Genomic DNA, 22,395 nt, shown 5'->3' on the forward strand with positions numbered 1-22,395 from the left:
TTCCTTATTGTCATTGTTACTTGATGCAAAATCACTGTAAAATGTAATATATATATATATATATATATATATATATATATATATATATATATATATATATATATATATATATATATATATATATATATATATATATATATATATATATATGAATGATCTCTTGGAAAACTATAAGCATTTCAAATATTTAGGAAACATTTTTTTCTTGTGTCTGACAACTCCTCAGTAGAATTATTAGTTGTGAATGAGGTTCTGTAAACAGTTGTGGAGAACTGAAGGGAGCTCAGAACATTTGCTCATCTGCTCATGGGAGATTCTCGGTATTGCTGGTATTTATTCTTGACAAAAGCCCTCCCTGGAAAAGATATACAAAGATGTTGGCCAGCCTGCATACTTGTTTGCACACTATTCTGACAGTTATACTGAATAACTGCTATACAGTAAGTGCTTTGGTAGATAAAGAATGTAGGTAGAAAAAAAAGAGTCTTGTAAAAGTAATACCTTTTTAATGGCTAACTGATAAAGTTAAATAATGCAAGCTTTCTGGGATCTAGTCCCCTTCTTCAGGCATATTTCCAGATGTAAGCTTAAAGGGAACCTGAACTGAGAAAAATTATTTAAAATAAACACGAGGTAACTTCAAATGATCATTACATAGTTACCTTGCCATCAGTTCCTCTCGGAAGCTCACCATTTTCTTGTAACAATGATCCCTTCCAGTTCTGACAACATTTTGTCAGAACTGAAATATATCAGTTGCTGTCAGTTATATATCAGTTGATGTCAGTTATAGCTGAGAGGACAACTGATGTGCCATGTATTCCTATGCCTCAAGTGGGCGATGTTACAGTTTAACAGTGTGCTGACCATGAAGCTGTTATGGGGTAATAGCATTTCAAAATGGAGGACGGAGAATTCCCTTGATCACAGTGGACAAACAGAACGCCGGAGAGGAGAAAGAGATTGAGGAGTAGAATACACAGGAGGCAAGTATGACCTGTGTATGTTTATTTTGTCTCTTAATTTTCAGTTCAGGTTTTCATGAAGTAAAACACTGATGCAGGTATATAGTAAACACAAAGATGGCAGTTGTGTTGGTTACTATTTAGCAGTTAGATGTCAGGTGATCAGCAGGCTGGAGCCAGTGAGCTCATGCAAGTAAACATGAAATCTAGCAGGTTTCTGAAGATCATGAAGCCAAGTAAATCATGTTGCATAATGAGTCATGAATCCCATTCCACAATGTAAACCCTCTGTTAATGTCTTGTAGTATTGGTTGCAGGGCTTTCGATATCTTCCTCAGCATCTTTAATCTTGGATTGTAGGTGACCACTATTGGGACTCTGTTGTTTTCAGTCTTTGGGGTGTAATTCAATAGTTCCTCTCTAGATTTTAAAGTTGCTCTGTGTATTTGATAGTCAACGATTTGTGGATGATAGCCCTGATCTATGAATATTTTACGTAGCGACACAAGTTGTCTGTCTCTGTCCTCTGAATTAGAACATATTCGTTTATACCTCAGAGCCTCGCTGTAAACCATAGATTTTTTGGTGTGTTCCGGGTGGAAACTATTCCACCTCAGGTAAATATGCCGGTCAGTTGGTTTATGGTAGATTGCTGTTTGTAAAAATCTATCTTGTATATAAATTGTAGTATCCAGGAAACTGACATAGATAAAGAAGAAACTGAGAATTCTCCATGAGGAGATGGACTATTCCAACCAGTTAGATTTTTACTACCTACTGCAAGTGAAAGTGACATAAGAAAAATATATTAATACTGCATTTTGCTCTGGGACAAATGTACACCTTGCGTGTATTTATTTTAAAGGAACACTATCAATTAACATGTGTTGAACCTGGGATTGAGAGAGTTCCTGAAGAGCTGGTAAATAATGATGTAAACATTTTATTTGGTTATCTCTTTGGTTTACTGTAACAAATTTCTTTCACTCTAAACTGATGGCAGTCTGCTCTAATTTGACAGCAAAGTGAGCCATGAGGGGCTGGGGAATTCCCTCACAGTGCATTTGTTACTGTCTGAAGTGAGCAGAGGAAATGTAACTTGTTATAAACATTTGTAATGGTCTGTGACACAACAGCTTTTCATACCTTTTTTTTTTTTTTTTTTTTTTTTTTTTTATCTTTGCTATCAGAGAAAAGTCTGTAGTCTGATATTCTTTTTCTGACTTTGAAATAAACACTGTGGGCCAGATTTATCAAAGCATTAGTGACAGTTTTTTTTTCTTAAACTGTTCTAACCAGCAGCAGATCTGTTCTGCATGATAATAAGAAACTTCTCAAATCCAACTTAATAGCAGCAGTTTACCGTGGATTTCTACAGCTGCACTACAGTTAAGAATAGTGCAAATCCATCCCTAAACTGCTGCAGATTAAGAAGTGCTTAATAGCAGTTCTACAGATAGTACAGCAGTGAGACATGATTTGCGAAGTGCTTCTCCCCCTTGCTGCCAGTTGTCCTGTAAAGCTGTTCTGTGCTTAACTACTTTTTTTTTAACAAATCAATTTTATTGTTTCATAGAAGAAAAACATAACACATACACTATAGCACCGCATCCACGCAGGGAGGTAGGTGCAGAAAACTGTATCGTAATAATCATACACATTACATAGGTCATAATCATAAAAAACATATGCTGTGAAGGCATTGATTATGTCAAAATAATAATATGATAAAAGAACAAAGAATATTGATGTGATGGCTAGGTCAATCCTACAGTCACCTCCCGCAGGAGACAGCGCTGCCAAGTGAGAGAGAAAAAGGAATGAGAGCAGATGGTATTACCAGAAGGAAGAAAAGAGGAGGAATAGAAAAGGTAAGGACAGAGAGGAAGAAAAGAGAAGAGGCTCCGAGCTCATCTACAGACACACCTGATAGTATTCACGAATCATAGGAGGTTATATTGAACGGCGCTATTGCGCACCGTTAAAACTCAGGGTTGGATCCCGCAGTTGTAACATTATTATACCATGGTGCCCAGACCCTGTCAAAACGCTGTGGACAGTTACGATTTTTATAAGTCATGCGGAACAGTGGAAGATCCTTATTTATCATACGTTTCCAGAGATTAATAGAAGGCAGGGCCTCACCTTTCCAAACTCTTAAGATTTCTTTGCGAGCATAGTAGCATAAAATACGTATTAGATACTGTGTGTATTTACTACATGAGGGCTCATCGAATAGACCTAACAGGGCTAATCTAGGTGTACAAAAAAACTGGGAATCTAGAATTTCATTAATAATGGAAAAGATTTCCTCCCAAAACGGTGTAATCTTATGGCAACTCCAGAACATGTGAAAGAAGGTGCCTGTGTCAATAGAGCATCTATGGCATAGTATGCTATTGGCATTGGAGATCTTATGCATCCTTTCAGGAGTGAGGTAGGTCCTATGTAAAAATTTGACTTGTACCAGTCTATCTCTAGCGGAGATCGGGAGTCTAATAAAATCATTTAGAATATCTTCCCAGTCATTATTATCCAAACCCGGAATGTCTTGATTCCACTTGGTCTGACACAGGAGAAGCTTCTCGGTGCCTCTTCCCACCAGGGCTGAGTATAATGCGGACAGGGGTTTATCAAGAGAACGTGTCATGAGCGTCTGCTCCATGTCACTAGTTGTTAAAATAGGAGCTCCTTCGGGAAACTGTGCAGAAAAGGCATGTCTGAGTTGTAAATACCTAAAAAACATCTTATTTGAAAGGGAAAATGTTTGTTTAAGGTCATTAAAAGAAATAAGTACTCCCTCCCAAACAATGTGCTTCAAGGACTTAATTCCCGATCTAGCCCATAGTACTGGGTCTGGAATTTGCATAAAATGTTGCAGCTTAGGATTTTCCCATATGGGGGTGTGTGGAGACGTGTATCGATCCCCATCCATATACCGAATAGCCTCATCCCAGACCTTACATACTGTAGTCATCGGAATCGTGCATCTATGATCATTCGTTGTACCTCTAAAAACCAAAAGTGTAAGCCTCTCGTAGGATCCCATTTGAGCAGCTTCAGCAACCACCGCGGGGTTGTAGCTATCTTGTCCAAACCACCATCGAGCCGTCACCAGAACAGCAGCATAGTAGTATAGTTGCATGTTTGGAAGAGCCAGGCCCCCTTGGTCTATGGGTAGTTGTAGTGTATTAAAAGCAATTCTCGGGGTCTGACCCGTCCAAATAAATGTGGTAATTAGAGAATGAAGGTTTTTGAAGAATTTTTTAGGTATGGTGGTAGGGGTTTGCCGTATTACATACAAAAATTTGGGTAGAAAAATCATTTTGAAAATGTTTATTTTCCCGATAAGCGATAATGGTAGTTGTTTCCAGGACCTAGATTTCCCACGAAAGGCTTCCACCACAGGCTCAATGTTAAGTTTGAAATAATCTTGCACATCGTTGGTTACATTGATACCTAGATATCGAAACTGCGTCACCCATTGTAAAGGGGTAGAATTAGTTATTGGTTGGATATTGTCTAGGGGCATGACGACAGACTTGCTCTTATTAATGCATAGGCCAGAGAAGGAGCCAAAGGTTGTGATCACATTAAGTGCTGCAGTCAAGGATCTCTCTGGGTCCCCAAGGTATAATAGAGTATCATCGGCATAGAGAGATACCCGTTCTTCTATATTGCCAATTTGGATTCCTTGTATTTGATCGGATTCACGCAGTAGAATTGCCATGGGTTCAATTGCCAAGGCAAATAGGTATGGGGAAAGGGGGCAGCCTTGGCGTGTACCCCTTTGTAGAGCAAAGGATGTGGAAAGGGTATTTCCAGTGCGGATCCTCGCTTTGGGAGATCTATATAGAGCTTTGACCCACCTAATGAACCCGTCACCAAACCCATACCTTCCCAATAGCTCCCAAAGATACGTCCATTCCATAGAATCAAATGCCTTCTCAGTGTCTAACGAGGCAACCACCCTACGATCAGACACCGAGGAGGGAAGAGCTATGTTGGTAAACAGTCTACGTAAATTTATATCCGTGCCTTTATTGGGCATGAACCCAGATTGGTCGCTATGGATTAACGTGGTGATAATCATCTTAACCCGATTGGCCAGTACTTTCGCCAAGATCTTAGCATCGGTGTTTAAGAGGGAGATGGGTCTGTAGGATCCGCATAGGGTCGGATCTTTACCCGGTTTAAGTATTAGCACTATTACTGCGTCTGAAAAGGTATCTGGTAAGGGGTCATCTTCTAGTACTTTATTGAAAAGAGAACATAGTTTTGGGGCTAATACATCTGAATAACAGTGGTAGTATTCAGATGGAAGGCCGTCTGGGCCAGGAGATTTATTTGGTTTGAGTTCTGTAATGGCTATTTGAACTTCTTCTACTGTAATATGCTTATTGAGGATAGTTCTATTTTGTTCAGATAAGTTAGGAAGGTTGATATTAGTTAGATATGCCTCTAGCTCTGTGGGCGAGTACTGTACTTTAGATGAATATAACGACATATAAAAGGTGGTAAAAGTTTGGTTAATACGCTTGGGATCCACTAGGAGAGTACCTTGGTCATCTAGGACCGCAGGAATGGCTGTGGGCACACCAATATCTTTAGATAGCCAAGCAAGTAATTTACTGTTCTTGTCACCGAACTCGAAAATGCGTTGGGTCTGGTGTAACATGGCATTTTTAGTTAAGGATACAAGGGCTATCTTCCACTGCCGTACCAATTGTTGCCAAGTCCTCCAGTTATCAGGAGTAGTGTTCTGTATAAAATTATTTTCAGCATCTTTGATTTTAGATTCAAGGCAAAGAATGTGCGCCCTAGAATTAGCTTTATATGCTTTAAGCTCAGACATATAGTGCCCTCTAACAACAGCCTTTCCTGCGTCCCACACCATCGCATCTGACGTAGAATTAGCATTGATTTCCCAGTAATTGCGTATAGCCTGTGTTATTTGGGGTTGGATGAGCGGCTCATTAATATAGAAGCGGGATATTCTCCAGAGCCTATCCTGGGGTGCAGTAGAGACCGTTAAGGTAAGCATGATGGGGGCATGGTCAGAAATGCCTGATGGCAAAATATCGATAGTTTGCACTTGAGGAAGTATAGCAGGGGTGGCAAAAGCCATGTCAATACGAGACATAGATTTATGTGCTGAAGAAAAACAAGTATAAGATCTCTGTGTAGGATGCTTCCATCTCCACAGGTCTCGTATCTGATTGCCCTCCGCCCATAATTGTAAGTCCCTTCCCTCACGTGTTGAACTGCCAGTCCTATCTAGAGCTGGTTCCATAGTTGCATTAAAATCGCCCATTATAACAAGTCTGTCGCCATGCCACCTAGAAGACCGGGACATAATATCATAGAAGAGTTGCTTATCTACTGGGGGAGGAGCGTATACTCCCACAAGTATATATTCCATGCCATAAAGTTCAAAGTTAAGAAGGACATACCTCCCCATGTCATCACAAATAGAGTCCAGAATCCTAAGAGGAACATTTTTATGGATTAGCACTGAAACCCCCCTAGAATAGGAAGAATAGGTTGAGTGATAGTGGTGTGCGACCCAGGGGCGCTTAAGTGAAAGTATTTTATTGCCCATGAGGTGTGTTTCGAGCAGGATACACACATGTGGGGAGTATTTTTTTAAGTAATTAAACACAAGTGATCGCTTTACTTTAGAACCCAGCCCTCTGACGTTCCATGAGACACATTTAAGTGAATCCATGATTTATTGCTATAATTGTCGTGCACATTAAGTACTTGAGCCTTTGAGGATAGATCACAATCCCCGAGTATCTATACATCAAATAGTACATCTGTAAGACGAGCTCAGAGCCAGAGAAGGAGAAGGAAGAAGAGAGAGAGACAGAACACAGATATAGCACATACAAAAACAGTAAACTTTTATAAACCCCAAAAAAACCCCGCCCTACATCTCTTTCCATAACCAGTAGGAGTGAGAGTGTCTGCGCCCTAACTGAAAAAACGTTGCAAAGGCGGTCCCTTAGCTACCTCTCTAGGGAACTATCCTACCTACGGGTACCACCTTTGGGGGGAAGCGGACATAGTGGGGAGAACCGCTGCCCAGCAACACCCAGCTCTAACCTGAGCTGGGGGCACAGGTAACTTTAATCAAACATCAATTGAAGTACATTATGCCCAGAGAGAACAAATGGACCTTAAGAACGGTAATACATGTCCTGTGAGTGGGGAATACTATATGCTCATACACATTCCTGCACAGGTAACATTATGCAAAAACCTAAGAGTCAGAGTGTTCATTTCATAACCATGAACGATAGTAATAACCCTGACCGAGAATCATGGACAGTGAATACTTATAACAGATGTTGCGGCAGAGTATTGATAAGGTGTTCACCGCATATAAAAGGAAATAAGTACTGTTATGATAGTAATGGTTCCTTTCCTAACTGTAAGATCATGCCTATTGTATCTTTTTGCTAGAGGAGCGAGGAAAACTGGCCATGAGGCCACAAAAGACAAAATAGATTAGGGAAGGGAAGCTGGAGTGGGGGGGGGGGGGGGGGGGGATAGGGATGGGGGAGGGAAGGCAGGAGTGAGGTAGGGTGGGGGAGTAGGAGGGAGGATATAGGAGGAAACGTGGTTGAGAGGGGGAGGAAAGGAGAATTAGAATACACTATTGGGCAAAGCATATTGTGCCATTGTAGCACATTTGTAGAGGAATGTTGTTTGATTCCTTGTTACTGTCATACAGCAAGCTGTTCAATAAGATAAGGACTAACATACATATTCTCTACTGCATTATGTGGCTACGTACATTACCCCAATAGCTCTGGGTTGTTCAGCTGAGAACCTAGCACAGAAGAGCAGGAATACAGCCACCAAGACTTCAATAGTATATGCAGGGTTAATTGCTTTATATAACGGCATGGTATTCATGGATGATACAGTACTTTGGTGCCCTCTATGGGCCAGAGTAGTATTACAAAAGAAGTATAGCTTGAATTTATTCTGTTCGTCTGTATATAGTGACACCCGTTAATTTATGTGCTCGCTCTTAGCGGACAGATTCCAGCTCCTCAGCGCCCGCCCCACTCAGGACATCCACCATTATTCCGTCCAAAACTATGATAGGAGTTATTTCAGTGTATAATCTTAAGGATAGTGATTCCTGTACTAGGACACATATGCATTTAATCCTGCTAAGTGAGTCCGCAGCCAGCTTTGGATATTGTGAGTGAGGCTACAAACGATATAAATGGGGGCATCTGAAGCGTGACTAAATACCACCATAGGGGTTATTGACAGCTACTGATACAGTATAATATAGGGAAGTGTAAAGGTATGCAGACATACCGGTTCCAGTATTAAACGTATATTACGATTCTAGTCTAGATACTCAAAGTATAAGGTTATCATCACGTGGGTGGTAGGTATATGGAGTCTGGTTTACACATGAGCTGCGCCTCTAAAACGAGGGCATAAAATATACAAGCTTATAAAGTTATATCAGATTACCATCATAGAGGTTGTAAGTCAGTATATATTTACACCATAGGGCACTGCCTCGTGTGAGGGGATCCGTAGATTATTATTCAGATGTCGCAGGCGCGTGGATCAGCAGACGCATATCTCTGAACCTGGCTGAGCCGTTAGAGTGTAAAGGCGCGTAACTATTGCGCGCCTGCAGCAAGGAAATGCAATTATCAGCCCCATAGATGAGGGTTATGTGTCATATACGAGGCCACGTTTAAAACATGAATTAATGAATCCACTCACCGAAGCACAGCCCAACAGTAATCCAGCACAGGAATCAATCATTGACATGCATAATAAAGAACAGTGCTTTTTAGAAGACAACTTATTGAGGACAATAGCATGGTGGTGCCACAGAAACAGTTAGCGAGTGAGGAGATAAGCATACTGGGGTCATAGAGGTTATCTTACAGTCATTAAGCAGTAAATAGAGCTTATCACAGACACTATAAGTACGCTAAGACACAATTACATTAGGTAGTTGCACATCGTATAACAGGCAGATTATGCGTTCGTAATGCTCACATAGGAGTAGAGTAAAGCAGTCTATTGAGCAAAGTATTTAACCCTTTCTTCTTTGTAACAGGTCAGTAAGTAAGAATACAGTCACCTCCGTAGTGCTGCAATGGCAACCATAAAAGAGGGGGGGGGGGGGGGGGGGATGGGGTAGAACAAGGTGAGAAGGGGATTCCTCAATCGATTGGAGCCTCAGCAAATGAACACAAAACAGTAGCATTACGTCCAAGATTCCCGGTTGTGATCAGGAGTAAAAACAAGGAAGTTAGTATGGCATAAAGGTATCAAGGTACTCACGGATAGGAGGGCAAGTAAAAGAAAAGATAACCTATCCATCTCGAGCAGGAGGGAGAGATTCAACCCAGGTCAGAGCATCTCCAGGCTTTTCAAAAAATTTAGTTCCTTCTTCGTACTCAACTCGGAGCTTAGCCGGGAAAAGCATGGAGTATTTAATACCCCGTTCCCGCAGCTTGTTTTTGGCCTGCATAAAGGATTGCCGTTGCTTTAAGGTCTCAGTAGTGAAGTCCGGAAAGATCATCAGCCGGTGGTTTTCATACATAAGATCTCCTACTTTTCTTGCTGCCGTCAGGATGCAATCCCGGTCTCTATAATGGAGGAGCTTAAAGATTAAAACTCGAGGTAATGCCCCAGGTGGAATCTTCCTCCCTGTGATCCGATGCGCTCTTTCCACAGTAAAAAAGGGGGAGAAGGTGTCCTCTGGAAGCAGCCGTTTCAGAAGCTTCTCCACAAAGCCTGGAATATCCTTCCCCTCACACCCCTCTGGCAGCCCGAGCAGGCGAAGGTTGTTGCGCCTGTTTCTATTTTCGGCATCTATTGATTTATCCTCCAGAAGCTTCAGCCGCTTCTTCGTATCAGGTATGGCGACTCCATGCTCCCTCACAGTATCCTCGGTGTCAGAGGTGCGCCTTTCAACTGCTCCGAGCCTCTCTTTTATAGTGATCATATCCTGTCGAAGCAGACCCATCCCTGCATCGAGGTGGTCAATTTTCATAGTAAGTGTGTTTTGGCAGGATCGTATTGCCTCCATAATGGATTCAGCGAATGGAGGGAGTGGCTCCGCTTCTTCTTCCTCCGCCATGTTGCCCTCCACCTCTTTGTCAGGTTTAGCTTTCATTTTCGGTGTGCACGGCTCTAAGAAGGGCTCCTCTGGTGCTTTAGCCTTCGCTCCTTTCTCTTTGTCCTTGTTGGCTTTGGTGCGTTGTGCCATTGCAGGTATTTGGTACGGAGAGTAGCGCAAGGATACCGCTCTCTCGCATGCAGGGCCTGAGGTGCTCCCCGGAGCCTGGAGGTCGAGACTGCTTTCCCCTGGATCCTCCCGAGGGGGGTCAAACCAGTTATCCAGCGTGTGCTAGAACGATCCTGGGCACGTTGGGGTAAGTTTGCAGCTCTTGATTAATGATGCTTGGTAAGCAATACCGAGGGATATAACTGCTAGGCAGCGGAGCTCCTCACCACGCGTCCGCTCAGGTCTCCATGTTGACCACGCCCCCCGTGCTTAACTACTTTAAGACCGCCTCACGCCAATGGTCGTGACCGTGGCGGCAGCCCCAGGACCGCCTAACGCCAATTGGCGCCAAGTCCTGGGGCTGCACTTTGCAGGAGATCGCGCGCAGGCTGTGCACACATCTCTTGCTCGGGGGGTGGAGCTCCGCCCCGCCTTCAGTCTCCGAACGGCGATTGCCGCTCGGGAGACTGTTAGATGGCGAAACCGCCGTCTTTACATGTAGTACAGCGCTGGGATCAGCAGCAGCGCTGTACTGGGGACAGCCGTGTGACACAAAAAATACACATTTTTAATAAAAATTAATATAAATAATTATTTGTGGAAAAAAGAAAACGGGGGGGGGGGGGGGGGGGGGGCGATCAGAAGACCACACCAACAGAAAACTCTGTTGGCGGGGAGATGACTCGTGTGCTGTGTTGTGCGGCCCTGCAGCTTGGCCTTAAAGCTGCAGTGGCCATTTAAGTAATAATTAGCCTGGTCTTTAGGGGGGTTTACCACTGTGGTCATCAAGTGGTTAAAGAGAACCCAAGGTGGGTTTTACAAATCCTAATTGCATACAGAGGCTGGGTTTGCATATAATGCCCACCCTCTATTGCTATATTATATCCCTCCGCCCCCCCCCCCCTGCGCTCTGCTGTGCCCCCCAAAGTAAACCGCCGTGCTAGCGACACACAGTGTGTTGCTAGCAGGCTGTTTACATGTACACTGTCACTCTCCGCCGCTCCCCTGCCTCCTCTATTTAGTCGCTCCCCGCCCACGTCCCTTCCCTTCAATCTGCGGGGAGGGAAGGGACGCAGGCAGGAAGCAGCGAAATAGAGAAGGCGGGGGAGCAGTGGAGAGTGACAGTGTACATGTAAATAGCCTGCTAGCAAACACGCTGTGTGTCGCTAGCACGGCGGTTTACTTTGGGGGGCACAGCAGAGCGCAGGGGAGCAACAGAGGCTGGGCATTATATGCAGACCCAGCCTCTGTGTGCACTTAGGATTTGTAAAACCCACCTCGGGTTTTCTTTAACCCTTCCAGTGCTGGGCATTGACGCAATACAGCAGATGTATTGGTTACCTCAGCAACAGTAATTTCTTTCACACACTGCACTGTCTGAGAAACTTTCCTAACTCCTCCTATTCATAACAGTTTAAGAAGGAATCTGCACTATTTAGTGATTTCTTAGGATGTCTGAGACAGTTCTGCACAGATTTTAATAACCAACTAATATTTTGTTTCAGACACTCTTGATAAATGTGCCCCTGTGCTGATTGACAGAGAACTATGTTTAGATGTATATACTATAAATTACTTTTCTCCAATGGTGCGGTCACTTACAGTAGGTTCTAAAAAGCTCACCAACCAGACAGATTTGAACTGATCTTTAACTTATGTAAAAGAACCACCATGAATGTTTTCTAACTAAGAAAAACTGAGGCTGCATTGCTTGTCAGTACATATACTTACACTGATGGATGTTTGTGACTGCTGTGCAAACAGTAAACAATATTTGAAGAGTAATTGATTGCCAAACACCAAATGGCTTGAACAATTAGAAGTGTGTGTTATTTGTTTAATATCTGTTGAATGACTGCCAGACTGTAAACATAAAAGTTCCCTTGTGCATGCATTTATTAATCTGCTGAATGCTGTGTACAGTAAACATTGTCTGCTTCAGAATAATACAGCCCCATTATCTTGGAATAGAAGATGCAATATTACAATAGGAACAGCAAGGGGTCTGAATTACCTACATGAGAACAATCATGCTCACAGGGACATTAAGAGGTACGTTTTTAAAATAATCTGAATATGTCCTTATTTTTGAACTGATACAATGTTTCTGAGAAGACAAAGGAAATCTAGTGTTTGTGATGTCCCCATACCCCTGACTTCCACAAGTACAGAACATGTTTGATTCAGGAAGCAGCTGCCACCATGTTGGAATCTATCCCCTCACTGTCCTGTGTCCATGTCAGTCATGGCCTGTACACAATATGTGCATTGCTGGTCATTTTGATGCAATGCAAAAGCTAGGTGCGGCTGATCAAATGCACTTGATTAAGTGATCATAAGCATGTGTGAGCATTTCTGTAAAAGCAGAAGTTTTGGCAGTTTGCTAGTCTGAAACATTAAGGCCCGTTTCACACTTGCGTTTTGTGTGAAACCGGGCCGTACGTCCGGGACCGGGGGGGGGGGGGGGGGGCGTACGGTCAGGTTGCGGACAAAAAAGTATCAGTTCGGCATCCGGAAAGTAACACTTCCGGATTGCCGATACTGTACTCTTTAACCACTTGCCGACCGCGCACTCATAACGCGCGTCGGCAAAGTGGCAGCTGCAGGACCAGCGACGCAGTATTGCGTCGCCAGCTGCAGGCTGATTAATCAGGAAGCAGCCGCTCATGCGAGCGGCTGCTTCCTGTCAATTCACGGCGGGGGGCTCCGTGAATAGCCTGCGAGCCGCCAGGCTAAATGTAAACACAAGCGGAAATAATCCGCTTTGTTTACATTTGTACGGCGCTGCTGCGCAGCAGCGCCGTAAGGCAGATCGGCGATCCCCGGCCAATCAGCGGCCGGGGATCGCCGCCATGTGACAGGGGACGTCCCGTCACTGGCTGCACAGGACGGATAGCGTCCTGTGCAGCCCGATCTCCAGGGGGGGGCAGGTAGGAGAGGGAGGGGGAGGATAGGATTTCGCCGCGGAGGGGGGCTTTGAGGTGCCCCCCCCCCCCCGCAACACCCGCAGGCAGGAGCGATCAGACCCCCCCAGCACATCATCCCCCTAGTGGGGAAAAAAGGGGGGCGATCTGGTCGCTCTGCCTGCACGCTGATCTGTGCTGGGGGCTGGAGAGCCCACCCAGCACAGATCAGCAACAACAGCGCTGGTCGTTAAGGGGGGGTAAAGGGTGGGTCCTCAAGTGGTTAAACAGGTGCGGCAGCACAGACAGGCATGGGAGGAGTCGGGGGGGGGGGGGGGGTAGAGTGAAAACATCAACATTGATCTTGGAGAATTTTTCTTTCCTTCATTCTGGAAAGGGTTGTAAAACTATCTATAAACCATTTGGAGTCCATTATTCCGCAGTCATTAAAATTAACCAGAAGCCAAAATTCCTCCAGAATTATGTCAGAGACTGATGAAGTACTATTACTTCTCGGGATAAGCGAGTTCAGTTTTGCAAAATGTGAAACTCTTCCAGCGTGTACTGTGTGGGCCACAGCAGAAAAGGTTAGCTTACCCATGTCACGACTCCTCGCCCCTGCGATGTACGCTGCTCTCATTCCTCCTGAGACTTCCACCTTTATTGCCGGAAGTCTGGAAGATGCACATAGGTAACTTAATACGCGTACGAGAGGAATCGGCGCGGGACACTTTGGTGCAGGATACAGGCGGTATATGGCTGATCCTGCTGCTGCAGAAGTCCTCGGCAGTGTTCAATACGATTCCCTCTCCAGGCCGCCATGGATGGTGGGGAATGATATAATTCTGAAGCCGAATTATTGTGTTTTAAAAGTAACTTCAGCTCCATCTTCTGACGGCGCCAAAGTTACTCCCTGTGCGCCCAAGTCTCCTGCGCTGGATTCACTGGGCTTGATTCACAAAGCGGTGAAAAGCCTAAATTAAGTTTAGGCGATATAAGTTTAGGTGTGATAAGTTTAGGCGTGATAACCATAGCACCAACAGGGTAGCACCGCAGTGCACAGCTGATCAAAAGTTTTGCGCGTGATCTAAACTTATCACGCCTAAAATGGCTTTTCACCAGCGTGGTGCAATGGTTATCACGCCTAAAGTCTTTTAGGCGTGCTAACTGGGTTAGCACCGCTTTGTGAATCAGGCCCACTGTGTTCGATTAATACTGCCATGTTCCGTGCCCTCCAAACATTCCAGGACAGTGTTTGCTTTTTTGCAAAACTGATCCTGCTTTTCTCTGATTACTTCCACTTATTGAGGCTAATGAGGCAAGCTGATAAATCCTGGGGTGTACTTAGCTTTTCACAAATGGTATCTCCATTTGACTTCATTTTTGCTAAATGCTGACTTCGTGGGATCTTTTGTGTATTATTCAACGCCTGATGTTAGAATTAAATTATTTAATTGCCTGTTATTTCTTTTTCATTTATATGTCCTGATATGTTAAACCTTAAAACTGAAAGGGGTTGTATTGTCTTTTTCTCTTGACTGTATGCATTTACTCTGTTTCACATACAGGATCTTCTCAAAAAATTAGCATATTGTGATAAAGTTCATGATTTTCTGTAATGTACTGATAAACATTAGACTTTCATATATTTTAGATTCAAATACACACAACTGAAGTAGTTCAAGCCTTTTATTGTTTTAATATTGATGATTTTGGCATACAGCTCATGAAAACCCAAAATTCCTATCTCAAAAATTTAGCATATTTCATCCGACCAATAAAAGAAAAGTGTTTTTCAAACAAAAAAGTCAACCTTCAAATAATTATGTTTAGTTATGCACTCAATACTTGGTCAGGAATCCTTTTGCAGAAATGACTGCTTCAATGCGGCGTGGCATGGAGGCAATCAGCCTGTGGCACTGCTCAGGTGTTATGGAGGCCCAGGATGGAGATGAAGATTTCATTTTTCAGCATGATCTGGCACCTACTGACAGTGCCAAAACCACTGGTAAATGGTTTACTGACCATGTTATTATTGTGCTCAATTGGCCTGCCAACTCTCCTGACCTGAACCCCATAGAGAATCTGTGGGATATTGTGAAGAGAAAGTTGAGAGACGCAAGACCCAACACTTTGGATGAGCTTAAGACCGCTATCGAAGCATCCTGGGCCTCCATAACACCTGAGCAGTGCTACAGGCTGATTGCCTCCATGCCACGCCGCATTGAAGCAGTCATTTCTACAAAAGGATTCTTGACCAAGTATTGAGTGCATAACTAAACATAATTATTTGAAGGTTGACTTTTTTTGTTTTAAAAACACTTTTCTTTTATTGGTCGGATGAAATGTGCTAATTTTTTGAGATAGGAATTTTGGGTTTTCATGAGCTGTATGCCAAAATCATCAATATTAAAACAATAAAAGGCTTGAACTACTTCAGTTGTGTGTATTTGAATCTAAAATATATGAAAGTCTAATGTTTATCAGTACATTACAGAAAATAATGAACTTTATCACAATATGCTACTTTTTTGAGAAGATCCTGTACATTGACTAAGGGCTGATTCACACTGCAAGAGCTTTTTAAGCACTTGATTTTAAAAGCTCTTGCTAATGCAATCCTATGGGAATTTTTTACAAAATCACATCCCTCCATGTGAACACACACTTAGGCCTAGTGCACACCAGAGCGGTTCTGCTGCGGTTTGCGATCCGCTTGTGGGTGCGGATCCGCTTGGGTAATGTATTTCAATGGGCTGGTGCATACCAGAGCGGGAGGCGCTTTGCAGAAACGCATACTCCCGGGCTGCTGCAGATTTTGGATTGCGGATGCGTTTCTGCCCAGTATAGGAAAAATGCAAACCGCTCTGAAAAACGGCACTTCAGAGCGGTTTGCCAGGCGGTTTTTGTTACAGTAGCTGTTTAGTAACAGCTTTACTGTAATAATACATGAAATCTACTACACCAAAAAGGCCTACCAAAACTGCAAAATGCTAGGTGAAATGCTACATAAAAATAAGAAAAAGCGTTTCAAAATCGGCTAGCATTTTGCGGATCTGCTAGCGTTTTTTGGTGTGCACCAGGCCTCAGGGCCCTTTTCCACTAGCAGTCGCTAGCATTCACGCTAAACGCTAGCGATTGCGATTCAGCAAATGTACAAAATTTTGCGTCGATTTCCCGACGTTTGTGATTGCGATTTTGCTATGCATAGCAAAATCGCGGCAAAAATCGTTTACGCAGCGCGATCGAGTAGAAAACAAATTGCGGTAGTGGAAATTACCTACCCCGATTCCTATGTTAAAAAGCAAACTGTAGCGATTTTAAAATCACTAGCAGTTTGCGGTTTTGCGATTAAGGAATCGCAAATGCTCTAGTGGAAAAGGGCCCATAGGGTAACATTAGCAAGAGCTTTTAAAATCACAAAGTAGTCAGAAAAGCACTTTTAGTGTGAATGAGCACTAAAAGTTTCTTTTTTTTTTTTTTTTCATTTGTCCAGCGCAAACATTCTTCTAGATGTTGATTTTACCCCCAAACTATCAGACTTTGGCCTTGCAAGAGCCACAGGGCAGTATGCTAATACCATGATGACAGAAAGAATTGTTGGCACCACGGCTTACATGGCCCCAGAAGCCCTGCGTGGGGAGGTCACTATAAAATCTGATATATTCAGTTTTGGTGTGGTAAGTAGCAATGTAATAATAAGACAGTCATTTTACAGTTGAAGTAATGTGCTAACAACATGTGTTACTAAGAACATTGTAGATAGAATCTGTTCTCTGAGAACTAAATAAGAACCTCATTAGGGGAAACAAAGTCAGCCATTGATTATATTACTGATCAGGTTGCAATTTAAGTTAGTGTTATTTCTGGTATATTAAAAGTAGCCATGCCCATTAATTAGCAACGCTGGGTGTGGTCATAGGATAGTCTAGAAACCATTATGTGACATTCTCTCTCTTGCAGTCAGTTTATACTCTTTTTTTAAGATTAATTAATTAAATTAATACTTATTAGAGCAAAATAACTTATGGAAATATAATTGTACTTTGAACAGAATGTAAGATGGCCCTATAGCTTTCATTATTTTAGGATGCAATGTTTCCAGATACAGCTGTAAGATTTAGTCTTTTCCCCCCATCTAGTCTGCGCACAGGAGTTCCCTCAGCGTCCACAAACTGGACATTGGCAATCAGACATGAAGCAAATTCATGCCCAATGATGAGATTCTGTTGCAGTTCTCCTACAGGTCTTCCTTTCCCCCCTTTTTTTTAGTGGGGTACAAAGCCGAGCACTATTGCTTGCACTAGTATCGGTCACCCATTTCGGTTGAGTCTGTGGTGTCAAAGTTTAAGATGTTTACTGGCCTACAGCTAGAAGAATGCTTTAAAATGTGTTTTTCATGTATTCTGAAAAAAAATCCTTGATGCACTCGCTCAGGTTAGCTCCATGATCCCAGTGGACAGCTGAGGTGATACAGCTGTTCCTCACAGTTTTTTTTTCATTGCTAAGAAATTTCTCCTTCCTGTGAGGCTGCATTTCCACTTGTGCGGTGCAAATCGCCGCGGTAAAAATTCGCATGCGAATTTGTATGCGAATTGTCATGCGAATTCGCATGGATGACGATATATGTGAATTTAACCATGGCAGTGCCGGTGTGATTTTCCATTGTTTCTATGCGATTTCGCATGAAAATTCGCATACTTAAACCGCATGCGAATTTCCTATTAAATACATTGTATGCGATTCGCATACCGGTATGCGAATTCTGATGGCTCTGCCATGCGAATTTTTTCTGCACAGAAAAACGCAAAGGAATCCTGTCAAGTGGAAACAGTCCCATTCACTTGTATTGCTATGCGAATTTGCATGTGAAAAACGCATGCAAATTCGCAATAGTGGAAATGGGCCCTGAGAGGTTCTGTCTGGGTCTATTGTCAAGAGTACCTGTCACTCTCATACTCCAGCAGTGGCTTGGTCACAGTGAGGAAGCCCAACCTTTCAATAGCTCTTTTGTACACTATCTTTGTAGCAAACCTCTTCATCTTAGTAAATCCCAGTTTTCTGTGGAAAAGGTAATTTGATAGCATCACTACGTATTTACATTTTCTATTTAGTGTAGCAAGATGAAAAGTTCCTGCTCCACATTGCAGCAATTTTGCCCCACTTTTCCTTGCATTGGATTTTATACCTATACCTGAATACCTGTTATATCTGCCCCATTGTGCTTCAGCACTCCATTCTCCACACAACACACACTTTTAAAACTATGTGCAGGAGTGCTGGTTTCTCAGCTCTGTACACAAGTAGGAAAAACAAGGTTGTCAGGAAAGCTTTTACCAATGCCGTCAGAATTCAAACCTTCATGTACTAACACTAATATTGTTAATGCTTTGCACATAGGTATTGCTGGAAATAATCTCAGGACTCTCTCCATTCGATGAAGAACGAAACCCTCCATTACTGGTAACTGAGTTTGATTTACATTTTTTTTTATTAGTAGAAAGCAAAATCTAAGGGTTTTTGTTTGAGGTTTTTTTTTACGGTTTTTAAATGTTCCAGTTTAAGCAGAGCCTACCTTATTGTAGTGTGTTTAATGTTGTATTTTCAGGAGAAATTCATAACATTTCATTAGCATGGCAAAGAAATTGGTTTTTAAGTGAACCTGAGATGAGAAGCGTCTCAGGTTACATACTTACCTGGGGCTTTCTTAAGCCCCGTTAGGGCTGCTCATCCCTCGTTGTCTCCCTGGGTGACTCCTGTCACCTGCAATTGTCCCCGAAAGCCTGGCTGAGTGGAGCTCAGTCTGCCAGCCCAGCCAGGCACACTCCCCCGCTGTGCTCCTGTCCCTGGCAGGGATCTGCGCCTGTGATGTACTGCGCAGATCGCTCCCAGGGACGGGAGCGGGGGAGTGCGCTTGGCCAGGCATGCGCGACTCGGCCAGGCTTTTGGAGTTGGCAAGGGACAAGAAGCCCTAACAGGGCTTAAGGAAGCCCTAGAAGCCCCAGGTAAGTAATGTACCAGAGACGCTTGTCGTCTCTGGTACACTTTAAACATTTTAGCATGATAGATTGTTATTAATCTAATTTTTGAAAATGTCCCAGTTTCTGAGGGAAACATGGCACCAATTGTTAGGCAGAATTCCTCTTTCCATTGTGACTATGCAGCAATCTGTATTAAAGCTTTTGCTCTACCAAGTCATGGTCCCTGGAGTAAAGGCCCCTACACACTAGATGAATGTCACCCGACGGGGAAACGGGACCCTCGGGCAACATCACTGGGCCGAGACTGTACAGACGCGTAGTTGGCCTGCAGGCTAACAACAAGTAAGCTCTGTTGCTTGGGGGGGTGGTGTTGTGGATGGATAATGGATGTGACGTCATGCTATGGGCAGAGTGAGTGGTGAAAACAAAGCTACCAGCCCATTTGATCCACCAGACAGAGGGCAGGGGCTGCTGGACACACGTTGGATTATCCCCAGAGGTGTTCCTTATCGGCCGCCTCCGTTTGGAACATATGTCATGGACTCAGGGCCTGAGTGTAGCCATTTAGAGCATGATCCATTTACTACTACTACCTCTACTGTGCCCCACATTAAGGCATGAGAATCGGGCATCAGCATTTGTACAGTAATCCGACCATAACTCTAAGCATTGCAGCTTGGTGATTGGTACATCAATTCTTTGGTTGCATAACTTTGTAGGATTCTACTGCCAGAAGCTGAGACATTAGGCCCTCATTTCCATTTATACGCTTCTGTCTGCTTTTCAGTAACATGTATTAATCTGTTACATTTATGTGCTGATAAAAGGCGGACAGAAGCGCACTAAGTGGAAATGAGGCCTAAAGGTTGACAGTGCTTTACACCAGGGCCACAATCACTGACAGCAGTTTCTCCCAAATACAAAGCTACTGTTTGCCATGTGATATAGCCTCTCTATAGACATGCCACCACAGTAACATAGCAGCAGTCACCTGTCTGACCTTTTGTTCAAAGATTTTGGCAACACATATTTTAGATTTTAATTTCCATCCATTTATTATCCAAATGCCTTCATGCAGCACTTTACATACATATTCATTGGGGATTTCCAAGAGATAACATGTTCTTGTTGTATTTATAGCTTGACATTAAAGAGGAAATTGAAGAGGAGGAAAAAACACTTGAAGAATATGTGGACAAGAAGATGGACGTTGTGTTTGACTCATTAGAGAAAATGTACTTACTGGCCAGCCGTTGCCTGAACCAAATGAAAAACAAAAGACCAACCATTAGCACAGTACGTTGCAGTCATTTATATATGTGATATTTTGCATGTGTGTTGTGTAGGCTGGAATATAACTTTTTTTTTTTTTTGTATCATTTTGTAGGTACTGCATAGTCTGGAGGATATAGCGCATACAGTTTAGTACCTCATGAATAAGGCTGCTTTTTATGTAAATACATGTTGTATATTTTTACATTAATGCTCTATAAATATTTTTTAAAAAAATGTCTAACAAGTAAACATGAACTGTTACATATTTTAAGTATCTTATTATACGTTACCTTTGCCGAGCCAATGCACCTGTTTGAAGCATGGTTAGTCTGTACACTCTTCTCAAGGACTGCATCTAAGCAAGTACAGTATCTAGTTGTGCTCAGATCTGGCACCTGGAGGTGTGGCATAGTAAACTTATGCTGGGTACACACGTTGCGATTTTCCCACTCGATTAGCGGGATCGATTATTTTAGACATGTTCGATCGGGTTTTGATCGATACAGCCGTCGATTTAGCATACTTAACATACAAAATCGACAGCTGTAACGATCGAATTCCGATCAAACATGTCTGAAATAATCGATCCCGCTAATCGAGCGGGAAATCGCAACGTGTGTATCCAGCATTACACACTTACTACAACCACAGGACACTAGATCACACTGGGGCGCTTTTCAGAGCTTTGCTGATCACCGGCGATCAGTGTATCCCTATAGGACTATTCTGAAACACGCTTAGTGCAGCATTTAGATTGCAATGTGAATCTTGCCCCGAATGAGAATCACAAAACGCAATTACTAAAAATTTGTAATGCAAAGCAATTGCATTTTATGATTGGAGTGTGAATCTGCCCTAGCAGATGTGCATGAGGAAACATGCCTGAGGCTTGGGGCTGCATACACTGCTGAAATGCAGCCGAATGTATAAATCCTTTTAGGACAGTGTTGCCTAGCACTTTAATGTTTTTTTTTCCAGCTGGTTGAATATATTGTATTACTTGCATCTAGCAATGGTGTCTACACAATACTGAGTTCAGATGAATACTCAATCTCTTCTGGTAGATTAAACCAAACAAACACTTGTCCTTAGGCCACATACACACATCAGACTATAGTCTTTTGAAAATGAAATATCACAGACCAATCTTACCATCCTTCATGTAGTATGAGAGCCATACCTTCACAGTCTTTTCTATGGAGCTGAACTCCACATCAGAAAAAAATCTTTGCAAGATGCTTCACACACAGATGCTGTACAGACACAAAAGATCAGTATCTGCAAAAGATCTGTTCCTGCCAAAAATCCATTCCTGCAAATTGCAATGATAGTCTATGAGATCTGCAGATCATCATACACACATGATTTAACTGACATTCATCTGCAGATCAGATCCACCAGGATGGATTTTCAGATCTGCAGATGATTGCTTGATCTGCAGATGAATGTCAGTTAAATCATGTATGTATGATGATCTGCAGATCTCATAGACTATCATTGCAATTTGCAGGAATGGATTTTTGGCAGGAACAGATCTTTTGCAGATACTGATCTTTTGTGTCTGTACAGCATCTGTGTGTGAAGCATCTTGCAAAGATTTTTTTCTGATGTGGAGTTCAGCTTCATAGAAAAGACTGTGTAGAGTATGGCTCTCATACTACATGAAGGGTGGTAAGATTGGTCTGTGATCTTTCATTTTCAAAAGACTATGGTCTGATGTGTGTATGTGGTCTTACTCAGCTATACACAAGATGTATTTAAGCTTGTAAGTGCACAGCTTTCTAATTAGAAAGCACCCTGTGCTTTGCAAACTGAGCAACATATATCTCCTATGTAATGTGTATTAGAAATTACGTTTTTGTAGTAATACATACCGGTACATAAAACTTTAGTATTGAAATTTTTTTTTTTTTGTAAAAAAAAAAAAAATCCCATTCAAGTATAATTTGACCACTTGAGAAAAGATCGCATTGGCCCAAAACTTGCTC

The 22,395-nt window shown here is 42.7% G+C and overlaps 1 protein-coding gene across 4 annotated transcripts in view; it reads left to right on the forward strand.

The window, feature by feature from the left end:
• Positions 1-20,672, forward strand: part of IRAK4 (interleukin 1 receptor associated kinase 4) — a 41,608-nt gene extending 20,936 nt beyond the window's left edge. For all 4 annotated transcript variants that reach the window (XM_068276565.1, XM_068276567.1, XM_068276566.1 and 1 more), the window contains 5 exons: positions 12,191-12,300; positions 16,648-16,831; positions 18,552-18,614; positions 20,273-20,428; positions 20,520-20,672. In XM_068276565.1, coding sequence (XP_068132666.1) covers positions 12,191-12,300; positions 16,648-16,831; positions 18,552-18,614; positions 20,273-20,428; positions 20,520-20,558 — 552 coding nt within the window. In that variant the 3' untranslated portion in view covers positions 20,559-20,672. The remainder of the gene's footprint in view (positions 1-12,190; positions 12,301-16,647; positions 16,832-18,551; positions 18,615-20,272; positions 20,429-20,519) is intronic.
• Positions 20,673-22,395: the final 1,723 nt, after the last annotated feature.

The sequence above is a fragment of the Hyperolius riggenbachi genome, chromosome 3, assembly GCF_040937935.1.
Source record: "Hyperolius riggenbachi isolate aHypRig1 chromosome 3, aHypRig1.pri, whole genome shotgun sequence".
NCBI classification, from domain to species: Eukaryota; Metazoa; Chordata; class Amphibia; order Anura; family Hyperoliidae; genus Hyperolius; species Hyperolius riggenbachi.